The sequence below is a fragment of the Stegostoma tigrinum genome, chromosome 40 (genome assembly GCF_030684315.1).
Source record: "Stegostoma tigrinum isolate sSteTig4 chromosome 40, sSteTig4.hap1, whole genome shotgun sequence".
NCBI lineage: Eukaryota > Metazoa > Chordata > Chondrichthyes > Orectolobiformes > Stegostomatidae > Stegostoma > Stegostoma tigrinum.
The window spans coordinates 4,974,480-4,990,275 of NC_081393.1; the positions used below are offsets into that span (position 1 = coordinate 4,974,480).

At 48.9% G+C, this 15,796-nt stretch overlaps 1 protein-coding gene across 5 annotated transcripts in view; it reads right to left on the reverse strand.

The window, feature by feature from the left end:
- The window catches only part of LOC125448129 (phospholipase DDHD2-like), a 33,868-nt gene extending 27,068 nt beyond the window's left edge, over nt 1–6,800 (reverse strand). For 2 of the 5 annotated variants that reach the window (XM_048523185.2, XM_048523183.2), the window contains exon 1: nt 6,563–6,798. In XM_048523185.2, coding sequence (XP_048379142.1) covers nt 6,563–6,593 — 31 coding nt within the window. In that variant the 5' untranslated portion in view covers nt 6,594–6,798. Of the gene's footprint in view, nt 1–3,305; nt 3,519–6,562 lie in introns of those variants that run through there. The other 3 variants (XM_048523187.1, XM_048523184.2, XM_048523186.2) reach the window with 3 other exon arrangements.
- Between the last annotated feature and the right edge of the window lie 8,996 nt (nt 6,801–15,796).

The window sequence follows — 15,796 nt, forward strand, 5'->3', positions numbered from 1 at the left end:
CCTCAGAAGACATGTCATCATGGGCCTCCTGCAATGCCACAATGATGCCACCTGAAGGTTGCAGGAACAGCAACTCATATTCCGCTTGGGAACCCTGCAGCCCAATGGTATCAATGAGGATGTCACAAGCTTCAAAATCCCGCCTTCCCCCACTGCATCCCAAAACTAGCCCAGCTTGTCCCTGTCTCCCTAACCGGTCCTTCCCCGCACCCCCCACCTCTGCCCTCTTCATACCTCAAACCCCACCCTCATCTCCTACCTACTAACCTCATTCCACCCCCTTGACCTGTCCGTCCTCCCCAGACTGACCTTTCTCCTCCCTACCTCCCCACTACACTCTTCTCTACTAGCTCCATCCCTGCCTCTGTGACCTATCTGTCTCCTCTCCACATATCTTCTCCTCTATCCATCTTCTATTCACCTCCCTCTCTATCCCTATTTATTTCAGAACCCCCTTCCCTCCTCCCCATTTCTGAAGAAGGGTCTGCTTGGCCTGCTGTGTTCATCCAGCTCTACACCTTGTGAACAATGATTGAGCTGCTCTCATGAGAAGCCTTTGAAGGTAGCTCCTCTCAATATTTCCTGAATGTTTAATTTCCTGAAAATCCCATAGAAAACCACGAGTCTTACGAGAACAAAGTGTAGAGCTGGATGAACGCAGCAGGCCAAGCAGCAAAGGAGCAGGATGGCTGACATTTTGGGCCTAGACCCTTCTTCAGACCCATTTCTGATGCTCCTCTGACGCTGCTGGGCCTGCAGTGCTCATCAGCCTTGCTATCTCAGACTCTCCAGCATCTGCAGTTCCCACTACCTCTGGTGCATGTCTCGCGACCGGGACCCCTTCAGTGCCAGAATGACCATCATTTCAACAGCCCAAACCTCAAATCTTTCACCTTTCAAAAATTTAACAATTATTGGACAAATGTCTTTTTTAACACCTGACAAAATCTCTTATTTTTCGCCAGGGAGAAATCTGTTTCCTTGTTTTAATTTATAAATTGTTTACACGTCAGGATATTTTGGTAGATTCTTACGGTTTCACATTTCAAATTTAATATCAGCTAACTTTACATCCCCACAAATTAAATTGTAATTCCCAGGATAAATCAATATTTCACAGTTAATTGCAGAACCCAGTTTGCTGGCCACTCTTATTCCAAACCCAACTGACAGAAAGTATCTAATGGACCATTCATGCAACTGGATAAAACATGCAATTTTACACTGAGACCTCAGGGGCTGTGGAAGCTGAAGTGGTGGGGGGGGGGGGGGGGGGGGGTGGTGGTGGTGGTGAGAGGGGCATATGCAGGTGTCCCATCTCACTGTTACAATATTTGTGCCAGCATTAAATGTGTCTGTGTTGGTTACTTTCCTTCCCAACCAGAGAAACAGTTTCTCCTCACTTACTAGGTTTTAAAGCATTTTTCTACAAAAGAGCAGAAGTGACCCCAATTGGGAACATTTGTTAAGGTGACAGAGGGGATAAGTGAGACTGCTGGTCCAATGATGAAGTGGTGTATTCAAGATAGGAACAGGAGACAGAGTTAAGAAAGATAAACCAGACACATCCCCAAAGCTTGGGGATTCTACAGCTTTGGGACAAAGTCCGAGAATTAGGACCAGGCCATTCAGCATACATATGAGGACGCACATCTACACACAAAGGGCTATAGGTATTTGGAGCTGTCTTTGACAAACAGCAGTGGATTCTGGATCAGGTGTTAACTTTAAATCTGAGAGAGAGTTTTTTTTTGTTAAGCAAAGGGATAAAGGCCATAAGCACAGCCATAATCTCACTGAATGGTGGAACAGCCTTGAGGACCTGAATGGCCTATTCTTGTTCCTATTTATACGTATTGGTTCCACAGGTTCAGGGAAGGAGGCACAGCAGGAACCCTGAAAATTCGGGTCTTGATTCTATTTTTTCCAAAAAAAGACACTTGGCGTGTTTTTGGGAAATTGCAAATTGCCTTTTTTTTTGTTTTGCACAAGGTGGGTCCAGGTTTTCCAAGATTGGGTCTGAATTCATTTTACCCTCTTTGTGAACTGAAACTTGCTGTCTGGGTGTGTCATCCCACAGGAATGTTTGGTGCATTGTTCATTTTCACTGGATGATTTGGGATGTAGACTCTCTCTGCAAGAAGCTCCCGGGGGTTACAAACAGCTGGTGAGTGTGTCAATCTTTGCAAATGCATCAATGGCTGTTGTTTTCAAGTCTTGTGGGCATCACAGCATGCTCACAGATGTACACCAGTCTTATGGTGTAAGCCTGCTTCGGCCACATCTGGAGTACTGTGTCCAGTTCCGGTCACCTCATTACGGGAAAGATGTGGAAGCGGTGGAAAAGGTGCAGAGGAGATTTACCAGGATGTTGCCTGGAATGTTGGGAAGGTCTTAAGAGGAAAGGTTGAGACAGCTAGGGCTTTTCTCTTTAGAACAACAAAGGATGAGAGGTGACTTGATAGAGGTGTACAAAATGATCAGAGGTATAGACTGAGTGGACAGCCAGAGATTTTTTCCTAGGGTGGAGGTAGCTTTTACGAGGGGACATAGTTTTAAAGCGAGTGGGGGTAGATACAGGGGAGACATCAGAGGTAGGTTCTTCACTCAGGGAGTGGTCGGGGCGTGTAATGCATTGCCGGAGAGGGTAGTGGAGTCGGCCTCATTGGGGGCATTTTAGCGGCTATTAGATAGGCATATGGATGCTAGTGTAAGGTAGGGGTGGAGGTTAGATAGACCTCAGATTTCAGGTAAAAGTTCAGCACAACATCACGGGCCGAAGGGCCTGTACCGTACTATGTTCTATGTCGATTGGTGGGCCCAAGCACAATAGTCCGGGACTCACCGGGCTCTGGGTCAGGTTCAACTTACTTATCATCAGCTTGTTGGTTTTTAGGAGATGTTCACACCAGATGGGACATAAACTCAACACTACCAGTTCTGGAAGTGCGCCTGTTTGCCCTCTGACCAATAGCTCAACATCACTCACCCGAAGACAGTGCCCAGTGTCTGGCAGCTTGTTGGTGCGTTGTGCCACTGAGCTACACCACCCCAACCCCCAGCTCAGGCCAGTGGCCAGGCTTCGTGTTACACACCGTCCAGGGGCAAGAGGGTCATGGGGGCGGGGGGTGAAGGGGCGAGGGAGGGGTAGGGGCCGAAGGGGAGCTGCTGCCCCTCCCCGTCCACCCCCAGCAGCACAGGATCAAGCAGAAACCACCCCCCATCAGTGTCCGAGGCTGGTTGCTAAGGCCTGGTACACGGGCTGGAAGGAGATTGGCAGTTGGGCCGAGCGGCCTGGTACTGACCTGTGTACTCCGGGGCCTGAGGTGAAGGCGGTACCGCTGGGTCTCTCTCAGGTTACGAGCTGTAGCCAGGAGGCCGCAGTCTCGTCCCCGAGCCGCGGTTACAATGTAGCGCCTGGGAACGAGCTGCTGTCACTTTGTATCCATTTGGAACAATTGCTCCCGGGCGAGCGGCTTCGAACCTGCAGCTTCTTTCAAACAGATACAAGGCCCCCACCCCGTCCTCCCCCGGGGGCGTGTCACAGTCTCACAGTGTGTCCCGGCTCTGCCTGTCTCTCTCACACACACACAGTCTGTATCTGGCTCCACTGCCCAGCCCCCAGCTTCTGCTGTGTTGGTGTGCGCACCCAGCTCTCTCTGTTTCTGTCTGAATCCCGCCCCAATTCTGTGTGCCCGTTTGTCTGACTGTGTCTCCTTGTGTGAAACAGGCTGTCTTTGTGGGTGTGCGGAGGACTGTCCAGTCTCCCCACCTCCCATCCCCATGGCTGTGTGTGTACACATTTGTTTATGTGTGCACATGTGCCTGTCTCTGTTAAGCGAGGGGGTCTGTGTGTGTTGTGTGTATGGGCATGCACCTACCCAGCCCCTCTTCCTGGATATGTCTGCGTGACAGTTTGTCTGTGTGTGCCTGCCTGTCTGTGTTGTCCGTATGGATGCTCCTCACCCCCTCTCCATGGCTGTCTGGCTGAGGGTTTGTGTGTGTATGTCTATCTATCGGTGTTTGCCTGTCTGTCTGTGTTGGTGCCCATGGGGGTGCTCTTCACCATCTCTCCCTGGCTCTGTCTCTCTCTCCTCCCATCTCTGGCAGTTAAACTGCACTCCCACAGGCCCAGAGCTCATTCTGCATCACCTCCAGCCGTGCAAAACAAAACCCTGAGATCAGTTTGCAGCTCCTTCCATTTACATCCTCCTGCACCTGTATCAGGTTGAAAATGCTGCTCCACTCCATCTGAAAGGAGTACTCCTTGCTCTGCGTACATGCTCCAATTGACTCCTTGTATGGCAACTTTTTAAGAACGAGTAACTCCACATCGACACCATCCAGATTCCAGTCCCAAACCCTCCCTTCAACAACTGAAAGCAAATGGCAAACAAATCCAATTATTGTACTGCTGCCCAGGAGTTATAGAGCTATACAGCACAAAAACAGACCCTTTGGTCCAACCCATCCACGCTGACCAGATACCCTAAATTATTCTAGTCCCATTTGTCAGCATTTGGCCCATATCCCTCTTAAACCCTTCCTATTCATGACCCCATCCAGATGCCTTTTAAATGCTGTAACTGTACCTGCCTCCACCACTTCCTCTGGCAGCTCATTCTCTACACACAGCACGCTCTGTGTGAAAAAGTTGTCCCTAAGGTCTCTTTTAAATCTTTCCCCTCTCACCTTAGACCTATGCCCCTCTAGTTTTGGACTCCCCCACCCCGGGGAAAATAGCCTTGGCTATTCACCCTACCCATGCTCCTCATGATTTTATAAACCTCTATAAGGTCACCCCCTCAGCCTCGGGTGTTCCAGGGAATATGGCCCCAGCCTATTCAATCTCGCCCTGAAGCTCAATCTCTCTAACCCCAGCAATGTCTTTGTAAATATTTTCTGCACCCCTTCAGGTATAACAGCATCTTTCCTTCAGCAGGGAGAGAAGAATTGAAAGCAATATTCCAAAAATGGCCTGATCAGTAGCAACATGACCTCCCAACTCCTACACTCACCAATAAAGACAAGCATACCAAACGCCTTTTTCACTATCCTGTCTATATGTGACTCTACCTTCAAGGAAATATAGAGATAACAAGAATTGCCGATGCTGGGGTCAGAGATAGCACAGTGTGGAGCTGGACGGACACAGCAGTTCAGGCAGCATCAGGGGTGGGGGGGGGGGGTGCAGGGAAGTTCACAATTCGCGTCAGGACCCTTTAGCAAAAAAACCCTTCTGAAGAAAGGACCCGGCCTGAAATGTCAACCTTCTTTCTCTGATGCTGCCTGGCCTGCTGTGTTCATCCAACTCCACAGTTTTCAATGCACTATGAACCTGCATTTCAAGATCTCTTTGTTCGGGAACACTCCCTAGGACGTTACCAGTAAATGTATAAGTCCTGTGATAATGGGAACTGCAGATGCTGGAGAATCCAAGATAATAAAATGTGAGGCTGGATGAACACAGCAGGCCCAGCAGCATCTCAGGAGCACGTCAGCTTTTGTGCTCCTGAGATGCTGCTGGGCCTGCTGTGTTCATTCAGCCTCACAATGTATAAGTCCTGCCCTGATTTTCCTTTCCGAAATGCAGCAGCTTTATCTAAACTAAATTCCATCTGCCATTACTCGGCCCATCTGATTGAGGGCTTGTGGTACTCTGAGGTAACCTTCTTTGCTGTCCGCTACAGCTCCAATTTGGTGTCATCTGTGAAGTTAGGAACCGTTCTTCCTACATTCACATCCATATCATTGTATAAATGTCAAAAAGGACTTTGGTGACTACCTCCCACACTCTAGCCTAAGACAGGCGCACCTTTAGATACAAAGATCTGGACAGTTGACCCATCAAGAAATTCAAATCACACCACTGCAGCAAGGGAACTTCCATTCATAACCAGCACAAAAAGAAAATATTCAGTATTCTACCATCAGCCAAATGGTTTGCTCACCTCGGTCCCAGTGACCGTAAAACTATCTGATCACTGTTGCCCATATTCATACTGCAACGTGTGGGTTGTCTCATAAGCAAGGATTAAAGAGAGTGAAGTTTTTGAGAGCTGACCATGGTTGAGACACAGAAGATCCTGTGTGGTTGTGACAGGGCACAGGGTCAATGTGGAACAATGTGGGGTGAATTTGGTTGCGAGAGGTCTGTGGGGGATTGTGACCCAGGCAAACAGCCCCCAGTGCATGCATCTTTGTCCAGTGATCTTTTTCTTGCTTTCAGAACAGAATAACACCATTGTTGACAGCAGAGCCCGTGCCTCGTGCTGAAATCCAGTGAACAATCAGTGTTCTGTTAAGGACACAGCAAGGTCGGTGGAAAGATAAGGCAGCCTTTATGCTGTATCACATTGCTATCTCTTGCCTCATGCAGCCAGCAATCCAACAATGAATTTGGTTGAAAAAAACTGTTACTTTCTCAAATTTGTAAAATAATTTAATCATGCACGTTCTCCAACATCATGCAATCAAAGCCGTTCATGCACAGCATCTCTCATTGAAACTGGAACCATGACAACAGCATGAAGTAGAAATGATTAAAACAAATCTTACATACCCACCATCAGCTTCAAAACAGTGCCAGGCATTCTTCAATGCCCACCTGATAAAGGTAGACAGTGTTCATTCCAGGGCTTCATGTCTCACCTGAAGTGCACTGGAGTGGCAGCCTGCTCTGTGTGTCTATCGACAACCCCCTGGCACAGACGGTGAGAGCCACCTGCTATGCCGCAACCAATTTATTGTAAGCTGCCCAGTTACTGTGTGTAGGAGCTGGGGCAGCTGGTAAAACCTTGTGCCAATGATTAAGCTTAATTTGCAGAGTGTCAGGATGGTGCAAACACATCTGAGGAGCAGAAGCTGTCTACCTGGCAATTCCATCTTGTGGTAGGTGTGTGTTACTGCAAAGAGATCATGCAGCCAGGTGTCAGTCAGCCCTTTGGAACCTATGTACATGATCATTTTTGTACATATTTTCTGTTATTAATTCCTTTCTTCACATGTATAATGCAAATAGCCTGTGTGTTTCTTATGTGGCTTGCAGACTGTTAAGAATCAGTGTCTCTCCATCTGTGGGAAGAATGAAGTAAAACATCAGAGCCTGGATTTTGTGTTAGGGCAGCTGCTGTTCTGTAAACAAGATCCTGTCCATTTACTGAGCTAGGTTTCAAATGGAAGCATGCAGTGATTAAAAGAAAGACACCAACGTCCCTCTAAATGCAAAATTTTTAACTCCAGAGTTGCCTCTACAAGTCAAGGGAGATCCAGGCTGACCCTTTCAGGTTCACATCACACAACGGCAGCTGAAAGTGTTTTCATTTCGGTTCATGAATCTTAGTCATGCTGCCATCCTGACATGCTCTGGCCTACATGTGATTCCAGGCCCATAGCAACTTGCAGTTGACTCCGAAGTGTCCTCTGAAACAGCCTCAGAACCGCTCAGTTCGGAGGCAAATTAGTGACACCCACATCCTGGCCAAGAATAACGAAATCACAGGACTGCAGCAACAATCCAAAAAAAGCCCACAATGATTCTTCGCCTTGGAAATGAAATGTTTTGCAGTATGGCGAACAGATGATGAAGGATAATCGGTAACTTTCCCCTGATAAATGCACCTGATCTCGCAAACTACCCAAAAGAAGATCAGAGACCAAAAAGCAAAATTACACTCACATCACAATCTGGCTAATGTCTATGTTTCCTTAATATTAGTTTGGGCTTCCATTCATTTTGAAAGAAACAAGTTTATTTGAGGAGCTGAATTAAATTGAAAGATCACACAAACATGAGAAAACACTGGAGGACGTTACATGCAGTTACGGGGTGAAGGAGACACGTCATTCCTTCCCATTCCTGCTTCATAATCCGGAATCTGATCCGAGTTCTTTCCTGAGGTTTGATCGTTTATAGGGAAATGAAAGGACTCCTTCAGGAATGGTCAAGTGGAGACACAGGGCAGTCAAAAGATGGAACGGGAAATCTGGGGGCTGTGTCAGAAAACACCAGAGCTGCAGACAATTTAGTGAGCTAGCTGAATAGTTTTTGGAGGTCCACATCAACAGTCGGAATCTTTTCCCCAGAGTTAAAATGTCTAAAACTAGGGCACATGCATTTAAGGTGAGAGAGGGAAAGTGCAAAGGAGATGTAAGGGGCGTGTTTTTTTTTACACAGAGAATGCCTGGAGTCTGGAATGTGCTGCCGGGGTGGTGGTGAGGCAGATACAATAGGGAAGTTAAAGGGATTTATAGATAACTACATGAATATGTAAGAATGGAAGGATATGGACCAAGGGAAGGCGGAAGGGTTTAGTTTAATTTGGCATCGTGTTCGCATGAAGTTGTGGACCAAAGTTGTGCTGTACAGTGTTCTCTGTTCTTTATCACTTCACAGTTCTCTGCATTCAACTTGATCCGCCATGTACCTGCTCACTTTGTCAGTCTGTTAATGTTTCTTTGAAGTTTTACTGTACCCTCCTCATAGATGACAATTCCACGAGTTTTCCTTTATCACCCACGAACTCTGAAACTGCCCCTTGCAACCCAAGACCTGGATTATTTCAATAAATCAGACAAGTGAAGCACCCAAGACTGACTCTGGGAGAACTCCAGCACAAAATAAATCTAGCCCGAAAAGTATCTATCAAGTGTTTCTCTCCGTTTCCCATCACCCAGCAGATTTTGTATCCACATTAGAGCTGCCCCTTTTACACCATGACGTCTAAAACATATGGCGTTGCAAGTTTATGTGGTACTGTATCAAACCCCTTGTGGAAATCCATGTAAACCACATCAACAGCATGACCCTCATCAACCCTCTGTTACCTCTTGAAAAGACTCCAGCAAGTTAGTTACACACATTTTCATTTCACTGATTCCATCCTAGCCCTTCGGAATTATCATAGCTTCCCATATGACTTTTACTCATATTCCAAGTCGTTGTTTCTGGAAATGCATCCACCACTGAAGTTAAACTGATAGACTCCAAGTGAGGGGAAGGGAATACATGGTTTGGGTGAAGAAAGGAAAGGACAGAAGGAAAGTTAAGCTGTTTTAATTTTAGAAATGTATTTCTACAGAATCGCCAACAACAATTACTCATCTTAAAGAATGATACCTGATACTTCAAGTTGTAGACTTTATGGCTGAGAGAGGTTGATTGTCAGTCATTACAAATTATCCCACCATTGACAAGGTATTGATATGGCTCACTATTATACAACTTTCTATGGGGAGTTTAATGTACAAATAAAGCAACACCCGCATACCAGAATTCATTGAAAAATGCAACACCATCATGTACAATGTATTGGTGTTGTATGTTTGAACAATATAATTAGTGAGCTTGGAGTAAAGGTCAGTAGTGATCATCATATGACTGAATGTTTCAGCTTCAAAGGGAGAAGGCCCAATCCCCAAATGGTATTATCAACTCAAGCAAGATGAGGGCAGACAGCTGAGTTCAATCGAGTGAACTGGGATATGAGGCTTGGGAATAGATTAGTCTAAGAAGCGATGGCAAATATTTAAAGGGATATTTCAGAATACTCAAGGAAGCACATCCCTCCTATAAAGTCCTAAAGGCAGGACCCACCATCTGTGACTAACAAAAGAAGTCAACAGAAGTATCAACCTTCAGGCTGAAATATAGAATTGTCCAAACGTTCACAGGCCAGCTGACGGCTCTGAGTATGAAGGACTCCCAAAAGGTCGAGTCGGGACAAATAAATGGAGGCACAAGAGGAAGCAAGGTTGTGATGTAAAACAGGTGTTGAGGAAGGAAAAGAGTAAACTACGTGAGTCTTGGTCTTCTAGAGGGTGAGAATGAGGTGCTCAAAACAGAAAATAAAACAGGCAAGACACGTTGAATACATTGATAATAAAATGTGAGGCTGGACGAACACAGCAGGCCAAGCAGCATCTCAGGAGCACAAAAGCTGACGTTTCGGGCCTAGACCCTTCATCAGAGAGGGGGATGGGGGGAGGGAACTGGAATAAATAGGGAGAGAGGGGGAGGCGGACCGAAGATGGAGAGTAAAGAAGATAGGCGGAGAGAGTGTAGGTGGGGAGGTAGGGAGGGGATAGGTCAGTCCAGGGAAGACGGACAGGTCAAGGAGGTGGGATGAGGTTAGTAGGTAGCGGGGGGTGCGGCTTGGGGTGGGAGGAAGGGATGGGTGAGAGGAAGAACCGGTTAGGGAGGCAGAGACAGGTTGGACTGGTTTTGGGATGCAGTGGGTGGGGGGGAGGAGCTGGGCTGGTTGTGTGGTGCAGTGGGGGGAGGGGACGAACTGGGCTGGTTGAGGGATGCAGTAGGGGAAGGGGAGATTTTGAAACTGGTGAAGTCCACATTGATACCATATGGCTGCAGGGTTCCCAGGCGGAATATGAGTTGCTGTTCCTGCAACCTTCGGGTGGCATCATTGTGGCAGTGCAGGAGGCCCATGATGGACATGTCATCAAGAGAATGGGAGGGGGAGTGGAAATGGTTTGCGACTGGGAGGTGCAGTTGTTTTTTGCGAACTGAGCGGAGGTGTTCTGCAAAGCGGTCCCCAAGCCTCCGCTTGGTTTCCCCAATGTAGAGGAAGCCGCACCGGGTACAGTGGATGCAGTATACCACATTGGCAGATGTGCAGGTGAACCTCTGCTTGATGTGGAATGTCATCTTGGGGCCTGGGATGGGGGTGAGGGAGGAGGTGTGGGGACAAGTGTAGCATTTCCTGCGGTTGCAGGGGAAGGTGCCGGGTGTGGTGGGGTTGGAGGGCAGTGTGGAGCGAACAAGGGAGTCACGGAGAGAGTGGTCTCTCCGGAAAGCAGACAGGGGAGGGGATGGAAAAATGTCTTGGGTGGTGGGGTCGGATTGTAAATGGCGGAAGTGTCGGAGGATAATGCGTTGTATCCGGAGGTTGGTAGGGTGGTGTGTGAGAACGAACCTGCCTGCCCTGGTCGACCCATCGTCTCAGCCTGCTCCTGCCCCACCGAACTCATCTCCACCTATCTGGACTCCATTTTCTCCCCTTTGGTCCAGGAACTCCCCACCTACGTCCGTGACACCACCCACGCCCTCCACCTCCTCCAGGACTTCCAATTCCCTGGCCCCCAACACCTCATATTCACCATGGATGTCCAGTCCCTGTACACCTGCATTCCGCATGGAGATGGCCTCAAGGCCCTCCGCTTCTTCCTGTCCCGCAGGCCCGACCAGTCCCCCTCCACCGACACTCTCATCCGCCTAGCTGAACTCGTCCTCACACTCAACAACTTCTCTTTTGACTCCTCCCACTTCCTACAGACTAAGGGGGTGGCCATGGGCACCCGCATGGGCCCCAGCTATGCCTGCCTCTTTGTAGGTTACGTGGAACAGTCCCTCTTCCGCACCTACACAGGCCCCAAACCCCACCTCTTCCTCCGGTACATTGATGACTGTATCGGCGCCGCCTCTTGCTCCCCAGAGGAGCTCGAACAGTTCATCCACTTCACCAACACCTTCCACCCCAACCTTCAGTTCACCTGGGCCATCTCCAGCACATCCCTCACCTCCCTGGACCTCTCAGTCTCCATCTCAGGCAACCAGCTTGTAACTGATGTCCATTTCAAGCCCACCGACTCCCACAGCTACCTAGAATACACCTCCTCCCACCCACCCTCCTGCAAAAATTCCATCCCCTATTCCCAATTCCTCCGCCTCCGCCGCATCTGCTCCCACGACAAGACATTCCACTCCCGCACATCCCAGATGTCCAAGTTCTTTAAGGACCGCAACTTTCCCCCCACGGTGATCGAGAACGCCCTTGACCGCGTCTCCCGCATTTCCCGCGACACATCCCTCACACCCCGCCCCCGCCACAACCGCCCCAAGAGGATCCCCCTCGTTCTCACACACCACCCTACCAACCTCCGGATACAACGCATTATCCTCTGACACTTCCGCCATTTACAATCCGACCCCACCACCCAAGACATTTTTCCATCCCCTCCCCTGTCTGCTTTCCGGAGAGACCACTCTCTCCGTGACTCCCTTGTTCGCTCCACACTGCCCTCCAACCCCACCACACCCGGCACCTTCCCCTGCAACCGCAGGAAATGCTACACTTGTCCCCACACCTCCTCCCTCACCCCCATCCCAGGCCCCAAGATGACATTCCACATCAAGCAGAGGTTCACCTGCACATCTGCCAATGTGGTATACTGCATCCACTGTACCCGGTGCGGCTTCCTCTACATTGGGGAAACCAAGCGGAGGCTTGGGGACCGCTTTGCAGAACACCTCCGCTCAGTTCGCAAAAAACAACTGCACCTCCCAGTCGCAAACCATTTCCACTCCCCCTCCCATTCTCTTGATGACATGTCCATCATGGGCCTCCTGCACTGCCACAATGATGCCACCCGAAGGTTGCAGGAACAGCAACTCATATTCCGCCTGGGAACCCTGCAGCCATATGGTATCAATGTGGACTTCACCAGTTTCAAAATCTCCCCTTCCCCTACTGCATCCCTCAACCAGCCCAGTTCGTCCCCTCCCCCCACTGCACCACACAACCAGCCCAGCTCTTCCCCCCCACCCACTGCATCCTAAAACCAGTCCAACCTGTCTCTGCCTCCCTAACCGGTTCTTCCTCTCACCCATCCCTTCCTCCCACCCCAAGCCGCACCCCCCGCTACCTACTAACCTCATCCCACCTCCTTGACCTGTCCGTCTTCCCTGGACTGACCTATCCCCTCCCTACCTCCCCACCTACACTCTCTCCACCTATCTTCTTTACTCTCCATCTTCGGTCCGCCTCCCCCTCTCTCCCTATTTATTCCAGTTCCCTCCCCCCATCCCCCTCTCTGATGAAGGGTCTAGGCCCGAAACGTCAGCTTTTGTGCTCCTGAGATGCTGCTTGGCCTGCTGTGTTCGTCCAGCCTCACATTTTATTATCTTGGAATCTCCAGCATCTGCAGTTCCCATTATCTCTGATACTACGTTGAATACATTGTTTGCTTCCATCTTCACTATAGAGGACAAGGAAAACATCCAGTAATCCCTCTAAATCAGGTAGGTGAAGGAAGAGATTAACTTTGTGAACTTACAATCATGAGGGAAGTGGTACTGAGAAAATAGAAGGCCCAGTGGGCTAGGTCTTGATCTCAGAGTCTCAAAAGAGGGGGATAAAGAGGTAGTCACTGAGCTAGTGTGAATTTTCTGAAATTGGTTAAACTCAGGAAGGGTAGCATTGGACTGGAAAGTAGCAAATATACGAGAGTGAAGCAGCAACCGGGAAACGTTCAGTAGTTTATCTGTCCTGGGGTGGGTGAGATGTGATCATGAAGGACGTTCTAACAGGTTATTGGGGAAATCTCAAGGTCGCTGGGAAGGATCTGCATGGTTTTGTGAAAGTGAAGTCAAGATTCACCAAATTATTGGTGGAGCACATGCGCTCTGGATAAAGAGTGGGGATCCCTGGCGATGTACTGCACTTGGATTTCCAGGCGATAAGGCACTATGTAAAAGTTTACAGTGCCAAATGGGAGGTCATGGTTCACAGGGTGAATATACTCGCATTTCTGGAAGGTTACGGGCTCAGCTGAAACAGAGTACACAGAAAGAAGTCTTCTTTCTGTTTGATAGGTTGTGACAAGTGCGATCCTTGGAGATCTGTGCTCGATTCTCAACCTGTGACAATTTTCGAAGCCCAAGATGAGGGGACCAAAGCCAACAAAGCCTGCCAATGGCACAAAGAATGGCTGGAAATTGTGTTGTGAATGTGGCACAACTAGGATGCAGACTGATACAGTTACGTTCAGAGTGTGGGTGAAAATCTGCCAGATGGAAGCTGCTTCAACAAACTACGTTCATTTTGGCAGGGAGAATACTCAAAAAAAAACAAGAGCATTACTTAAACCACAAATGTTGGTAGAATTTTGAGGTGCAGAAAGATCTTAGTGTTTGATAGCACAAGTTTCCAACAGTTAGTTTGGAAGTAATTACAAGATAAATGGGAAAGTTTTTTATTCTGTCGTGGGATGTGGGTATCACTGTTTGGGCCAGCGTCCATTGCTCATCCCCAGTTGCCCTTGAGAAGATGGTGGTTGGAGGGATTGTAACAAGGTTAGGCAGGTGGACCTCATAGAATCTGAGTTCCCTGATAGGGGCTGTTAATCTGGTCCAGTCAGGGAGCCCTGGCTGACAGATAGAAACAGAGGGTCGGAGGGTCACTCTGAGGCAGCTGAATCAGCATTCTTGCACGTAAAGAAACGGTGACTTGGTGATGGGACAGCAGCCTGGAGAGAGTTATTTTTGTGATGAACCACCCGCTTGAATCACTGCAGTCCATGTCCCTGGATGTGACTGGAGTTGAACAGAAAATAAAATGTTACACTTCAGTTATATTCCACATCTTAAATACTCAGTGCAAATTTGCTTCCCTCATCTAAGGAAGGATGTAAATGCATTGAAGGCAGTTTACAGGAGGTTTACTGCACTGATACCTGGCATGTCTGATGGGGAGAGGCTGGACAGACTGGAGAAGATTCTGTTTGCTCTTCTTAAGGTGGATATAGAAAGGATGTTGCCCTGTGCTGCTGAGTCTGAAAGTAGGAGATGAGGTTTTAACATGAGGGATTTCTATTTTAGGAAGGAGTTAGGAGTGGCACTGTGGTTAGCACTGCTGCCTCTCAGCGCCAGGGACCTGAGTTCAATTCCAGCCTCGGGTGACCGACTGTGTGGAGTTTGCACGTTCTCCCCCTGTGTCTGCGTGGGTTTCCTCCGGGAGCTTCGGTTTCCTCCCACAGTCCAAAGATGTGCAGGTTAAGGTGGATTGGCCATGCTAAATTGACCCATAGTGTCCTGGAGTGTGTAGGTTAGGTAGATTAGACATGGGAAATGCAGGGGTGGGGTGTGGGTGTGGGATGCTCTCGAAGGGTCAGTATGGTCCTGCTGGGCTGAATAGCCTGATCCTACACTGTAGGGGAGTCTTTGAGTCTTCTCTCAGAGGGTGGTCTGACTTTCGCAACTCTCTGCCTTGGAGGAGGCAACTTCATTGAATAAACTTAAAATAGCAATGGATGGAATCTCCTGAGGGAGGAGAGTTAAAGGTTATTGGTGGGGGCGGAGTGGGGGGGGGGGGCGATGCAAATGGTGGTACTGAGATGGGAAGGTGCAGTTCAGAGCACAAGCAGATCAGCTGCGATCTTATTGAATGGTAGTGCAGGATCAAGGGGCTGAATAGCCTCCATCAGCTCCAAATTCATAAGTTTGTACATTCAAATTTCTCTGCTCTCTCAACCTTCCACGAATCAAAGTGATCTGTCGCAGATTGGCAGCCCCCTTGCCACAGTTTACTGAGTTGTGTATCACCAGGCCTGAGCTCCCCCACCTCTGCCCGCCTGCCTCTCATCCCTGCTTCAGATCGTCTCTGGGTCGGCTGCAGAGGAAGCACTGGCAGGTATTTGCATTTGAGGTGTCTCGGCGTTGAGAGGTCCTCGGTCAAGCTTCCTGCTCCCGGCCAGCTCCTTGTGGGATTGTGGGGGCACTACTTGCCTGCGTGCGCAAGAAAAGGGGTTTTGTCTTCAGTATTGCCGGCTGGAGAGGAAAAGACGGGGGCTGGACGGTTGCAATTTGAGAAGCTCGGCCACGCTTGCTGGAGCTGCTGGAACTGGAGCGTGGCATGCAGCGCCAACATTTGGCACTGACCACGCACAGGAACTGGGTCGATCTATAAAAGGGGGCATAGAAAGAGAGAGAAGAGAAAGGCAACCTACAGGTCCCAGCTGCACCTTGTTTACAGTCTCAGAGAGAGAGAGAGAGAGGCCAGCA